General features: G+C 42.7%; 1 protein-coding gene across 3 annotated transcripts in view; it reads right to left on the reverse strand.

Annotated features, from left to right (window-relative positions):
• Positions 1-618: 618 nt before the first annotated feature.
• The window catches only part of kcnq3 (potassium voltage-gated channel, KQT-like subfamily, member 3), a 104,542-nt gene continuing 89,913 nt past the window's right edge, over positions 619-15,247 (reverse strand). For all 3 annotated transcript variants that reach the window (XM_040049327.1, XM_040049326.1, XM_040049325.1), the window contains 10 exons: positions 14,791-14,901; positions 13,886-13,981; positions 13,663-13,757; positions 13,245-13,271; positions 8,066-8,265; positions 7,856-7,961; positions 5,541-5,672; positions 5,356-5,451; positions 5,127-5,214; positions 619-4,255 (listed from right to left, as the gene is read on the reverse strand). In XM_040049327.1, coding sequence (XP_039905261.1) covers positions 3,578-4,255; positions 5,127-5,214; positions 5,356-5,451; positions 5,541-5,672; positions 7,856-7,961; positions 8,066-8,265; positions 13,245-13,271; positions 13,663-13,757; positions 13,886-13,981; positions 14,791-14,901 — 1,629 coding nt within the window. In that variant the 3' untranslated portion in view covers positions 619-3,577. The remainder of the gene's footprint in view (positions 4,256-5,126; positions 5,215-5,355; positions 5,452-5,540; positions 5,673-7,855; positions 7,962-8,065; positions 8,266-13,244; positions 13,272-13,662; positions 13,758-13,885; positions 13,982-14,790; positions 14,902-15,247) is intronic.

Consider the following 15,247-nt stretch of genomic DNA (forward strand, 5'->3'; position numbering starts at 1 on the left):
CTGAGCTACAGCATACAGAGTTACAACTTTCAGTTTTTAGCTACCATACCGGATTTATTGGAGCTTTGCAGTAGAAATCGCACCTAAAAATTCAGTGGAAATTATTGTTTGCTTTCCTTAATTCGTATTTAAGAAACAAAACACAGCTACAGAATTTTCCTGGCTGTTCTGATTCCCAGAACACTAAATAACGTCAAAACCGTGTACGTGTCCTTCACTAGTGATGTTTGAACGCTGATATGTCCAACTCACCGTTTTTCACAGGAGATGATTTGTAGTGTAAAGAAGCACATCTGAACCCATATCAGAGATTTTTGTAGCTGGAGTCCAGCTGTTATTTGAGCCTAAACTTACCTCAGGGGCCTGATAGGGGTTACCTTAGTGAACTGCAATCGCTGGTTAATAAACCTGTAATCTGGCACCTCTTCTGTTGGGTTCTATAGGTCTTTAAACTGGGTTGGTTTATTTCTTGGTGACCAGTTCTGCCAAATGAAAGACACAGATGCGGCATCTGACAAAACGGCGTTATCCAACACCTGGGAACATGACTGCCTCGAATTTGTTGTGGTTTATTTTGATGCAACATGGCTAATATTTCATTATTGCTTGTTTTTTTTCCTTTTCTTTTTTTTAAAGCAACTTTAAAATAAGAGTGAACATTTTAAAAAGGAATCTGAAGACTGTCCCAGTAACCACACGTCATCACGAGTATCCTAATGCACATTTATTTGGTGAATTTCCAGTATTGTTGGATCTTAGATACACAGGTACACCATCGCTCCTGCAAATACTATATATGGCTCAGCTGATTTATGGGAAAGTACACCAACCAACCACCCGGTCTTACTATTATGATCTGAGGGGCTAATAGAAGTAAGACGATCCAAAAACAAAAAGAAAGGTTTTTTAGTGAGTAAAATCTAGAAAACCATGAAGTGTATTTAGCATGCTATAGCTTCTGTTTGTGGCATCGGTCAAAACAGCAGCGAGCCTGTCCTTCACTGTTCTGTTGCACTATTGTATGAACTGTATATCATCTACTGCAGCTACAAGCCCATCGTATTACTGTGAGAGCAGAATGATATCAAAGCTAAAATGCCAGACACATGCAGCGTGGCTATAGTTAACTTCCCTTGCCGTTAATCACTCTTTTCAAGTACTGTAGAAAGTTAATGTTAGCTATACGAGCTTAATTTGAAGTACTACTCAATTTTGTCTTGAATTCAATCAACTGATATAATTTATAAGCCATTATATCACATTTACTAGTTACTTAGTGAACTTGCACTAACACTCAGCACCTATGTCTCAAACCCTTTTTTTTACCAAACAAAATTGGTGTTATATAAATAAAACTGAGACCAGATCTCACCTTTGATTATTCCTGTGTTAGATGCTCGGTAGGAATGTGTTTGTTTTTTTGGGGGGTTTTTTGTGATTCCCCGTAAAATGTGATGCTCTGAATCCCCTTTATTCTTCACTGATTTAGTTAACAGTAGTTTTCACTCAAACAGTAGTGCTTAGTATTTGAACATAAAAGGGATCATTCTCCCCATGCTGTGTCTTCTGTAATGTCCTGGCATTGTGAGAGCTGAAAGTGAAAGTCAGCAGGCCCACACCCATAACAATGAAAAAAACTGAATTTGAAACGTGTGACACTTCTCGCAATAAATTGTAGCCACACTGGCTTTGTAAAAAAAGAGATGGACCACCCAACAATGCTCTTCTGAAACTCAGACTCACAGTCTGAGCAGGAGATAGCTGGACTAGCTAGCTTGCTAAGTGGTGTTTACTGCTAAATTGTCATCGTAACTGTGCAAGAATTTATCCTTATGAGTGTTCATACAATGCAGCGATCATAGTCATATTCAAAGATAATTTCTGCCAATGGTCTGACTGGGAATGATCGATTTGAGACGGTACCTTATCAAAACGCTAGACACCACCACACAAAGAAGAATATGACAGTAATGTTAGCAAGAAAGCTAAAGGATAGCTGGTTAACTATAACTTAGCTACACTGCATGAATCTGGCATCAGCTACAAAGCTATTTAAAATGAGTAGCCAACCTAGCACCAGGTTTACCTCCTGAACGAGCTTACCTTATACACTCCAGATAATATTTAGCTAGCAATTTGTCTGTGTTAGCAACCTAGTGTTAGCCAACATTAGGCTAATCCCCAGAAACAAACAAAGGGCCCACCATTGATCAATTTTTTGATAACAATGAAAAAGATATTAATAACGAAACATTAGAAAATCAAAAGTCAATTATGTAAATGCACAAGTGAGCCTATTCATCTTCATTTTGAGTAGTTCTTCTCATTTGATAAGTTTTAAACTACAGGCGATCCAAGTTCTTAAAAACTGAATTTATGCAGTATTACTCCAAAAAGGCTGTTTTTTTCCTGGAAAAGCTGAGCACAGAAAGTTATTAGAAATACTTACAAACTTAACTTTGGAGAAATGTGCATCAAGAACAGATTGTGTTACTTCAAGACCACAAGTGTGACTACTGGGACAGACATATTGTGCCTCCCTTTATGTAGGAATCTTTTTTATCTTTTTAGTGCTGGAAATTTAAGCCACTATTTTTGTATTGAAGTTACGCTCTGAATACTAATCAAGCAGAAGCAGAACTTCACAGGTGGTTTATATCCCTGAATTCATGTGCCAACAAAGCAGCAGATTTAGTGTTTCAAACGCAGTCAAATTTTCAAGTGGATAGTCAGTTCACACAAAGTGGTGACACACAATTTGAGCACAGTGGCGTGAAAACAAAACACTGAGACCAGAAAACAAATCTGGTTTCTGGACAGAATTGATCCTCAGAGACCTTACAGAGCAACGTGAGAAAAGTAGAAACGGTGAAACATGACTGCCAGCAAACTAGCCATGGTTTTATTACCAAAGTCTCTCTCTCTTCTCTAACACACACACACACACACACACACACACACACACTCACCAAACAACTAAAGACAGGAGACTTTTGGTTCCAGGATCACCTTCTAATCGTCAACTCCTACAGTGGTGCATTATCATGCAAACCATGCAAAAACAATGAAAATGTATTCATATAAAAAAATAAGTGTTACAAAATGGCATAGCAAGTATACGTAACCATTCGTTCTCTTTTTCCTTTTCCTGATATCCTGAACTTTGCAGTGACTACACTAAAAATCGCATGCGTTACATGCAGTGCGGTTGGCTTTGCAGCAATAAAGCTTTTGGGTGTATATAGTATGTATATTATTGTTCTTTTTTTATGTCAGCTAAACTTTTGCGGAGAGTGCGCTGTACAGAGTTTTACTTTACAAACGGTGTGGTTTCCCTTTTTCTTTTTTTTTTTTCTGGGCAGTCTCAGTGCCATGGCTCTCTGACTGGACCGTGGACGGCATGATGAGATCTGCGGTGGCCTCTGAAGGTCGATTATCTCGGATAAGATCCAACTTAACCTCCCCAGACGTTCAGTCCACAGCGGTGGCTTTGACCCAGGGCTTGGGTTTAGAGGCTTGGGTTGAATTTAATATCTTAACTCAGAGTGGTGGATATCTGCGCCGAATTTGTTTCCTCTCAGGGTGGCATGGTCCACACAGCGTCGCCGAATCCCTCACCAGTGGAGGAGAGAGGCAGGGGGCCCCCGCTTGGTGTGAAAGGGTCTGTGTCTGTGTCCGTCTCCCCCTCCGCCAGGTAGCTCGGCCTGGGTCTCGTCCAGCCAGGGTCCCCGGGCGCCAAACCGGCCCCCATTGAGAAGTTCTCCCCTTCCCGCTCCCCAGAGATGCTGAATCCACTGGGCGAGCGCTCCAGCTCCTCATGATTAACCGATAGCATGGAGAGCGGTGAGTCACCACCTTGCCCCCCTGTGGTCCTACCCAGTCCCACTGACAAGTCCTGCAGGGAGCTGATGGGCAACACTGTGGGACGCTCGGTGTAAGTGGGGATGATTGCTGAAGGTGGGGGTTGGGGTTGATGAACCGAAGGGGCAATGCCGACTCCTCCTGCCAACCCCACCCCTTCTCTGCCTCCTCTTCCACGGCCATAATAGGGGTTCGCCTTGCTGACAGGCACCTGGTACATGTGTGGGAACGCCTCGGCGTAGTTGAGGAAAACCCGTCTGATCTCACCGTTTGCCGTAGGATTGCAGGTCTCCAGGGTCATGCGGGCAGAGCCGGCAGAGTCCACCTGCAGGTGCTCAGTGTGCTGGATGTGCATGTCCACCAGGAAGTCCAACTTCTTTTCCATGTCCTCCACCTGAAAGAGAGAGATACAGTGGAACCAGTGGATCGCATAACAGGTGTGTTTATTTACCAATCACCTTGGCCAAAATATGATGTAAAGAAATGTTAGTAACCCCTTCAGCGCTTTCAGTAAGGTTTGATAAAACCTTTGCAGACATTGCAGATATGAGAAATATCAAATATCATGTTGATTCTTTTACTGATAACTTGGTGTTTTCACAGTTTAATCTTGGTAATCTTCCTAAAGAAAACCATTAATTATGAACCCTGCACCACCACTAATAATGACGACAATGCTCCAGATGCAGGAGAGAAACACTTGGAAGTCTCTTTTTTTAAGCCTGGTCCAGTTTATCTTGTAAAGTGTTAAACAGCGGATGATAGTTCGGTGGTGGTGAAGGTTATAGACTCTTTTTGTCTTGCTGTAGAAGTCACTGCATGCTGCAGAACTGAAATCGAGTAAGAACTGCAAGTGTAATCGCATAACATGATTAGTAATATTTGCTACAGTTGGGCCAAATGGGTTGAATAGATCTGCTGTTCAAAGTCATCTCCAACTGAAGCATCTTGTTGCCATATTCAGAGGGTTCTCTGACCCTTGCAGTGCAGCGCTTTGTTTTATTGTAAACAGTAATTTAAGTGTCCTGTTCCAAAAGGTCTGCCAGTGTTTCTGGTCTCATCAACGTGACAGTTTTTTTCTAAATTAGCAAATTTTACCGGCATTACATTAAACTCTAAATTGTCGCCAGATGTCTCAACATACAAAGCCCAAGGGTAACAAACTAAACTATAAAACAATTTATCTCAAACAATACAAAGAGTTACTTTGTTTGGAGAAGGAACACCTTGGCAGAATATTTGCCTTTAGTAGTTTTAGTTGTTACCTGTCTCTCCACCCTGACAAATCTGCCCATCATGCTTTGGTCTTCCGCATCTGGCATGGATGTGGCTTTGGCTATGTAGGACTCATGCCTGGAACAAAGGGACATCGAGTAGATGTGGACTGCACAGACATTTGTTACGAAAACTAAATAACATAGTTATAACTAACCTTTATACTAATTTGTAATTGTTTTACAACATTGTAGCCATTTTAGAGCTCTGTAGCAGTACCTGGGTGACTGGTTGGGCGGGTAAGTAAAGGGTGTTTTCTGAGTTTTCTTGTGTTTTGGGGTGAGAGGAGGTCCAGGGGCAAGAATCATGTCAATCCTTAAAATCAAAAAAATAATGAGCATGAGGAAAAGAGAAAATTGGCTTCGTTCAAACTGATCAGCCTCGTGTGTAAAAGACTAACTCACCTCGTCTGGAGGTATTTAATTCTACAGAGCATGTCCAGGTGTCCAGCAGAGTACTGCTCGATAACATCTTTGACATCATAAGGCCTCAGAGTTTCCTTAAACCGCTTCTTGTTCAAGAGGAATTGCATGATCCTGTGTGGCAACAAACACTTCAAATGAAAACACTTCTCAAACATCAGACACAGTTAACAAACGTCAGCTACCACACTTACCTTCATTGTATAGACACGTGTTTGTCAGGAAACAGGAATGCAAGAATCAAACAAATGAGAAGCATTTCACTGGTTTAGATCTTAACATTATTAACGTATTTGATCTAAACAACACTTCATTTACTGGCCCTAATGTTTGTCTGCGGTCTTTTACCCCTTTTCCACTGACACAGTGGAGCCACCAGTGGCCGTGGGAAGAGCGACCACCAGAAATTCCTCAATTATTGGTAGATTCACTCCATATTTCTTTGCCCACACTTACTAAGCACAAGTACTGGCACCATGTTAGCATTAAATAGATTTAAGGCGGAAAACTAAAAATTGATATATGATCCCGTGTTTCTATCGGTTTATCTACTGGGAGACACTAATTATGGGAACTGAACCAGTGCAGAGGCTGTGGAGTACAACAACAAGCCAAAGCCTCATCGCTTCTGCTCAAAGTCAAATAGTAAGCTGAAAGCTTGAATAGAAACACACCAGCGTTGATTTGTTATCCAAGGAAAAAGTACAAAAACAGTGCAACAGTCTCGTAGTCTGAAAGCACTCCAAGGTTAAATTGTTACTTTTAACAGCTTCACTCAAACACAAATAACTTCTTCATCCATTTTTGTCTTTTCTGTAACAGGTGCAAAATGAACAATAATAGCAAAAACAATCACGAGCAGCCTACGTATCTGCTTACTCATCATGATTGTTATACTATTTCCAAGTGACATCTGCAAAACTCTGAAGCATCACTGCAGTGTCAAACTGGAGCTGTGAGGAAGGTAGGTATTACCATATGATTCCTCCAGTCTAGTCCAGGGTCTCCTCCCAGCTGGATATTTCCAGAAAGCCTTTAAAGTGGATCCTTCAAATGCCAAAAAACAACACTACAACCTCCTACTGGATCCAAATGAGTCCTCATGTATTAAAGAGCCATTTATTTTGGTCTTCACCTTAAGGTTCTTCTTCCTTGTCACAATAACAGTTCGGAGCAGTATGCTTGACAAGTTGGTGAATAAACAAAACAATACACCATTTCTTTCTTCCAGCAACTAAATGTAAGTGACACCTCTTTACCTCGAAGAGCTTTATGACATCAGATTTGGAGCTGCTAACACTTAACAGCTTCATAACAGGACTCCACAAACTGATGGTTACAGAGGTAACATCTGTCAGCTATGTGTAATTAATGCCCCCTTCACAGAAACCGTGCGTGACATTTTCTGTCCGGTGCATTATAGTAAGCCCAGCATCTTTCAGTCCTGCATCACTGCCACCCACTGAGCTCCGGTTTTTGTCCTACAGATCTCCTACTTTCAGAGTCAGCTACTGCTGCTGCATGAGCTCCAGTGTTTGGCAGAAAGTCTTGGGTCCTGAAACTAAAACCCTCCAGATCTGAGCATCCTATTCAGAAACCCATTCAACACTGATATAATGGAGTGGAAGGAAGCAGCACTTTCACAGGGTTAATCACTCATCTCGCAGGCCCTTGCACTAGATTGAATTCCTGCATTATGTCAGCTGTGTGGCCTATAGATTTACCAATGCACTGTCAGCATGTGTGAGTTCTGCCACACTCTGTGGTTTGCATAGCTCACTGTGTTGAATTTTGATTGCTGCAGAGTTTTCTGAAAGCACATACAGCGAGGACCAATCGTACTATCATACTGTGCAGAAAACTGACCAAAAGTTGTTATTGATATTTTAAGGTGTAAATAAACATTTTGAATCCGTTAAAGTTTGTTCAGCAGAAGAAGAACTGACCAGTCTGTACGTTTAGATTCTAGCTAATCCATGTGACTGCATTTAAGCGTTTTACAGCCAGCAGGTCACTGATGACCTGTCCAGGGTTTTATGAGACTTCATAACATTTTCCTTTCTCCAATCCAACAGTGATGTCATAATGTCCTGACACAGTCTACATCACTGACTGAAGACAAAGCAACCGAGCAACCAGAAAACATTTCCTTGTTCATAACACCCATCTGCGCATCACAGTATAGGACATTTGTCTCTTCTTATAAGTATCAATTTATACTCTTTAATTGATTGGGTCTAAATGTAGTAATACACGATGACTTTAAAGGACCACAGAGCCCAGTTCTTGACCCTAACCTGACTGCCCTGATGACCAGTTTCAGTGTGGGGATCATCTCCTCCAGGAGGATGTCAGGGGGGAAACCCCGTTCCTCTAAGGCTGGATCTGCCACACCTCCGGCATCTGAGAGAAAAACACATTACGAATTTTGCGTTAGTAAAAAAAGGATTAGACCAATATGAAAAACAAAAGCTCTCTGAGCTATCCGTGCTTTTTTGGTTTCAAACCTTCAGAGCTCTGGCGGAGTGTGTTGGCCTTCATTCGGAAGGCAGTGCGGAAGCGTTCCCGGTTAGTGAAGCCACCAGGTTTGGGCTCCTTGGAGGGACTCTCCTCGATGGAGTCTGCGTTTCCTGTCAGCTTCTTTACTGCCACCACAGACGGTCTTGAATTAGGAAGGCGAACACGCTCGAGTAAACTCAGTTTCTGGCTGAAGAGGGACAAACGAGAAAACAATACAGTATGGACCAAGAGAAAGCATGTGAGCACCAGCAAGTAAAGTCTTACACATCACCCAGCTGGGTGTGATCAGACACCGAAGGACGTTCAAGATGGTAGAAAATTATAGAGACATTGGAAGAAACCCAATGATCCCTTTTAGCACAAATGTTGCAATGCAAAGCCTTTTTGATCCCTTTGTCTGCTTTATGGAGATCAAAAGAAATCTCGATATTCAGATTAAAGCCACATTCTTTTAAACTTTAAATACTGATATGATTTTTCTGATCATCACTCAATTCCTGTTCTCTTCATTTTCTCCCACACCCCAAACTTTACTCGGGAGATGGCTGCTCCTCCCTGAACCGGACTAAGTCTGGAGGTTTGAAGATATAAAAGGGAGTTTTTCCTTCCCACTGTCGCCAAGTGCATGCTAATGAAATTTTTTGCACAATCAGTTTTGTTGTGATTTTTGTGTAATATAAGTTCTCCTGGTCTGCTGCTGCAACGTAACAATGCAGCTCTCCTGGCAGAAGGAAGACTCAAAGAACTGAGAGGAGATTGGTCTCCTTTACTGTCCAATGGCTGACAATATTTGGCAGCACAAAGACGAGAGCTCCCTGGGTAAAATAAGACTCCTGTGCCTTGGAAGAGGGAGAGAGGCGGGGTAACCGGAGCCGACAACAGCCCAAACAAGGCCTCTGAAACGTGGAGCGTTCTCAGCGACTTTGCTCCCACAGCAGACACACAATATGAGCCTCTATGTGGCCTCGAGGCAGAATAGGGACGGCAGATTACGGCGCTGAGAGGCCGCAGAATAGGAAGCTGTAAAGGAAGAGAGAAGCTCTTTCTGACTGCTCCTCGGCCGAATAAAGAGCAGAAAATGGGATGTGATTATCCCGTGGATCTCTGTAAATGAGGCAGCGCAGCAGGCGAAAAAAATGATGCTCCTTATCTCCCACAGCTCTGCCTTCCCAAGACACACATGTTGGTTCATAATACCTGCACAAAGCTGCGGGACAATATTAAAAGATAATTTCAGTTATTGCAAATATGGATCTTATTTCCTGGTTGTTAGGATAACAAAGGGAATACACCAGGTTACATGGGTGGGACTCATTTTACTTGGAGGTAAAAGTGAAACTACTGATTTTAACAGCTCAAAAAAAGCAGAGTGTGTCCGACACATGTTCGTTTTTCCAAATGTGTTTGGTCGAACTGGAGGTTTTTCTGTTACCATTCTCTTGATCAGGTTTTTAGTCTCTGATACTTGTTTTTTGTTAATGCACTGTGTCAATTAAATGTTATGTCTCTGAACACAAAACTCTTTACTTCCTTACCTTGTTGTTTACATTTGTTTCAGCTGTGTCTCGTCACCCTCCCATATCCATTTCCTGTGTGAGCATTAAAGCTCTGCCTTTCCCTTTCGTTGTTGTTGTCGTTCCCGTTTATTCCCTGTCTGTTTCTGAGTTTGATGCATTTATTGACCCTTTTCTTTTCGTGGACTTTGAGATTATTCAGGCTGATGGTAGAACTCAAAGATTTGCTTTGTGTTTATTTCTGCTGCCTCTGGAATCAGTAAAGCTAAAGTTAAAGTATAGCAGCTACCTGGGCACCCACCAATCATCCAGTTCATGGTTGCAGGCACAGTGCAGCTAATCTCAGCTGTCACAGGGCAAGAAAAAGAGTGCATCGTGGGACAGTCGTAAATACTTAAAGTACATGTGCATACTAGAGTTTTATATTTGTCATGTAAACATTTTAATAGTGAATATCTGACACTGACTAGTCCTTTGACTTAAACTGAAATTGTTAAAAAGGTACTTTGTCGACATAGATGTCACATAAAAGACGTAGTTTACACCTGAACTGTGGTGGAGGAGAAGCATGCATCTACTAAAACTGATAGACACACACACACACACACACACACACACACACACACACACACTCAGAGATGGGATATAACTTTGTGTCAGTGTTGTATTAAAAAGGCCACACAGTAACACTGGAAACTCAGATAAAAAGGTCTAATATCTCTGCGCGCGCACACACACACACACACACACACACACACAATAAGTAGCTTATCGGCCTCTTGTCGGACATCGTCGCACTGTTGTAGTTTCTGGCCGCCGTCCACCTCTTCGCTCAGCGCAACAAGATAATGTCAGAGTGCTAATTTCCCAGCCGCTGATCCTAAAAGGCTTTTAAAACTCTGACTGCCTGCTTTTCACTCCGTTTGACTTCATCACTCAGCGTCTGCACCCTCATTTCTTTCCACTCTTGTTCTCCCTCCACATCTCCGTCTCATCTGAATTATGTCCCCGCTTAATACTACAAATAAAAGCAAAATGATTGTAATCGTTGTAATGCAACCCTCCGGTTCAGCCTATAAAACAGACGCCATTAAGAACAGGTGACCCGACCTCTCTGCTCTGCTCTACCAGCCCGTGTATCAGAGCCGTTTCAGCTTTTAGCAGCAGTAACTTAATCCAGCGTGTTGAACACGGAGGCCGGGAGGCGTCGGAGCAGAACGCTGCGCTGTAATGAGCCTGTAACGCCACCTCTGCTGACCTGAGCTGATGCGAAATGGCAGGTTTAGCAAGACTACAGCACATTTCATATAATGGCTCTGACATGTGTTTGTCAGCACTGAATGACGACATCAAAGAGCAAAGTTTTTCCTAAGTTTAAGAAATCAAACTTTTAGCTGATTATGTACTCTACATTTGTGTGTGTGCGTGTGTTTGTGTGTATTCAACTAAAACTGGCTCTCATTTCCACTTCTGAACATTTTAACCCTTTAAGACCTACCATAGAACCAAGTCCGCCAGAGCTTATATTATATTTTTACAGGCTGTGGAGCCATTTTTGGGAGCATTTCAAGTTGCTATACATCAATACAACCATTATAGCCCAAATTTTAATGATATGTCTGCATTAAGTGCATAGTAATTACATAAATTGCAAAAAAGTGCAATAAACTACAAAACAATTTAAAATCATTTTTGATTTTTTCTAGTTAGAGAAATTTAAGAGGCTTATCCCTCAATACTGTAAATACACAAACTAGTTTCCCTCCAAAGGAAATTTATTTTAAGTGTCTTCATAGTTTTATTTTTGAGATACACCAATTTTCATACACTGCAGGAAAAACGAAAAAATATATTATAGCGCAAATTTGCAAAATAACAGCATGTGCATCAAAATAAAATATTTCCAGCAGTGCAATATGAGTCCTCAGCATCCCAGAAACGACACAGAAAGTCATAAAGTCAAACATAACTTTTAAAAACACCAGTAGAGGCTCATAAGGCCACGATGGTAAAAAACTACATTTCCGCAAAACGACGTCACTTCCGGTTTCGGGCAGGTCATGCCGGACATGCGATAGTTCGCGCTGATGGACGTAGGAAGTGTTACAAACAGCTGATCGGATCGGCAAAGCGTGTTTCTGGAATATTATGTTTTTGTTGCTGCAAGCGCTTTTTATGCAGTTTTTGCAAAGCTTTATGTGGAAGGAAACCGTGACCGAGGACAAGCTGATGGCATAAGATGTAAGTACAACTCCTCCGGCTTCATATGCAAAAAAAATTATTGCGCTAGCTCACGTGGTTGCAGTGCTACAGGGATTTAAAAATAGTTACGCAAAATGGAACGTGTCCGCTCCGACCGGCTCTAAAGGGTTAATGCCAATGTATAAGTCCTAGCTTACATGTTGACTATATTAAGCACAATTACAAAAGTATAAACACGTGTTAGGCATCAATCACAGTGAAGTTGGTTCCCCCCCTTTGGAGCCACCAGTCACTGGGGAAAGGTGCATCCCCTGGTCAGCCTCTCACTGACCGGTGTATCCCCTGACCCCAGTGAGAGGCTTCTGGAGGTGGCTGCTTGGAAAAAACTCAGACAGACAATGTTTGCCGTCAAAGTAAAAGTTGTGAGTACTGCTACAGCTACTTTGAAAAGTCACATTGCTGCATCTGCTAGTATTCTGCATGGAAGTGCACCAAAAACCAGAACTGCATGCAAAATACAAGCAGATGCAGCAATGCTCCAGCAACCAAAACAATCTCAAGGAAGTTTGTGGTGCAGCACCCTTTGCAGCCAATTTCACCATCTTCCAGAAACCCCTCACCAGCTGCCCAGTGACCAGAGGTTGATGGTGGTCGCAGAGTGGTCTCTATGCCTGTGTGACTGAGGCCTTGGGTAGGATAGAGTGCAAAGCAGGTGAGACCTTTTCACCTGTGCACTGGGTGATTTGTTTTTATACTGTGTCCATATGCAAACAACCAAGACCAAGGTTAGACAAGTGGCTGCTATGACTAACAGGTGAGCAGACAGGTGTCACTGACTTTACATGTGCTAATGCCACTCAGTCAGTCTGTGCTGCTTCTGTGTCTTTTGCAGGACTTTGATTAAATTACCTCATTATATCATTATATGTCGATAACCGCGGTGACACATCTGCAGCAGCTCAAGTTCAATCTGCTCCTCAAACCAAAAGCCTCAGTCGGAGTTTCACAACACTTTTTGATGTGGAGACTCATTAACGTCGCTCAGCAGGACGGAGAAAAATGAAAAGTCAAACCCGTAGACCTCTTCTGAGGCCCTAATTACAAGATCTAAACTGTCACTCATAATTGAAACACAACTAATGGACTCGCTAATAGGTTTCCACAGAAACCTCTCAGCTTAAATGTCATTAAAGCAGCTGATGTGGAAGGCAGAGGGACGCGTGGGCGTTCAAAATTCATACGTCCCACGGCCATTAGCCCCGAGATTTATCCGACTGGTGAATTAATACAGGAAGCTATTTAAAGGCGGGCAGGGTGAGATATTCTAGGAAATGTTCATTAGTCTCTCCAGCATGTGGGGCTAATTAAAGCCCCGTCAGAAAGCATTTACTTTAGGCACAGCTCTGTGTGATTAACTGTGTCTCTGCATGGACACCAAACGGTGACCTACCTCGCCATGACCTCCAAGGTGTCCTTCCTGTGGACGGGGAGAGAGGAAAGGATCAAAATCAGGTATCTGCATGCAACGTAGGGTTTAAATATCCTTTGACAAAGACTAAAAGTCAGAAGAGGACCAAAGCAAGACAAAAATCCTCATTTTGAAATCCACCGAGTGCATTTTTCTTGGTTGATGTTCCAAAATAGTGCAAACTGCTGATTCGTCTTTTATGTTTAATCTTTAATGAAAATTTTAATTTGAGTTTTTTTGCTTCTTACTCAAAGAAATCTAAGAGTAAAACTCTCCAGGTCAATCAACTTAGTGTTAAATCTGCAGATGCAAACAAAAAACAACATATTTAATGTTGTTTGCAAACTTAAGGTAATGCACGAGGACTATAAAAGTAACTGTTATGTTTAGTGGTACTTACCTGAAACAGGGAAGAGAGATGACAGTTTCGTAAAACCTCCAAGTGGCAATAAGGTCTTCCCTGATTGGATTGGTGGAATAATATCTCCAGGCAGACTTGAGATGGGAAGACAGGAGATCAACCAGAAGTTATAACAGCGCTCAGCTTAACTGAGTCCAGAAAACACAGAAAGTCTCAGCTGGACCACGCAGAAAGATGCCGATGCCGTCAGGTAGCGTCTCACCTGGATGAGGCCTGCAGCCGGATGTCTGCGCTTCTCAAAGTGCTTCTGTCTGTGCTGCTCCTGGACCTTCAGAGCCAGGCCCGAGCCCAGAATACCCTGCAGCCATAAAAACAGAAAACACGTCGCTCAGTGCTCCTGTCGTGCTGCGGGACGCCAGTGCCGAGCAAAATGTTAACACCTCGCCTTTATCTTGGTGAGGGTTAGCATAAGGTCACAGCTTGGCTCAAAAGTCCTCCTTTGTCCACATCAACCAACGCAAGCAGATGTTTTACACGTACTTATTCACTCGGCTGCTCCTGTATCACATACATGCAAACACATGACCTCCTGGTCATTAAGGAGGTGCAGGGCGGTGCTCTGCTAGCTGTATCCATGGGACTGATTACAGCTGATAACCTTCACTGGGAACATGTTTTACCCACATGTTCTCATCGCAGAGTAACTGATGCTTCCAGAATGTGGAGGCTCTGGTTCGAGTCCCACTGAGACCTGCTTTCACTTGGTCGAGTGTCGGTAAACTGTGGGTGTAAAGTAAGGCTCTTTATTAACAATAGCCCTGCACAGTAAGAAGGTAGAGAGTGACACATCATAACCCCGGGACCAGAGGACGCCTGGTGTATAAACGAGTGACACCAGTGGTTGATATCACGGCACTAACTGATGCCCCGGGAGAGAACTGACTGTTTTCTTATACTGAAAGAGGCGACACTTACTAATAATCTAGCATTAAAGTGTTACAATCAACTTATGTTGCACATTTTTTCTTCATAAATAAAAAGGTCAGAATTACTTGTGCAGTTCATACAAGACAGATTTCCTAACATGAGTATGTATTGATTGATTTATTCGGACTTAAACTAAACCCTGCACCATCAGCAGCGGTGTGTAGAGGAGAGCGCACTCACTGCAGGCAAAGCGAAGAAGGACACTCCGATCAGAGCGAAGGTGCCGGCTAGCAGCCTCCCAGCCCAGGTCTTTGGGGTTTTGTCCCCGTAGCCGATGGTGGTCAGTGTGATCTGAAAAACAAGGAAGATAAAACACGGGCAGAAAATCTTTTAAATTAAATCACTAAAATTAGACACAACAGCCTCGGCGTCCTCGTTTCTGCAGTAATGTTTCCGTGGAGACTCATCTCTCTCTGTGACCTTCGTATCGATCCGTTAAAGGGCTCTTCAGTGTTTCCCGGAGTCAGAGGATCGCCCTGAAAAGCAGGCGGTGACAGTGGAACATCTTGTTGAAGGACATTCTGGCGGCGCAGATGCTCGCTGTCATGGAGCTTGAACTTTTGGCCTCTCTGGTTGAAGGACGGTCGCTTTAATGAGGCATTGGTGCTTCCCTTGCCAGAGGCCCTCATTAAAGCTC

Source organism: Simochromis diagramma, unplaced genomic scaffold (assembly GCF_900408965.1).
Source record: "Simochromis diagramma unplaced genomic scaffold, fSimDia1.1 OVJJ01000355.1, whole genome shotgun sequence".
NCBI lineage: Eukaryota > Metazoa > Chordata > Actinopteri > Cichliformes > Cichlidae > Simochromis > Simochromis diagramma.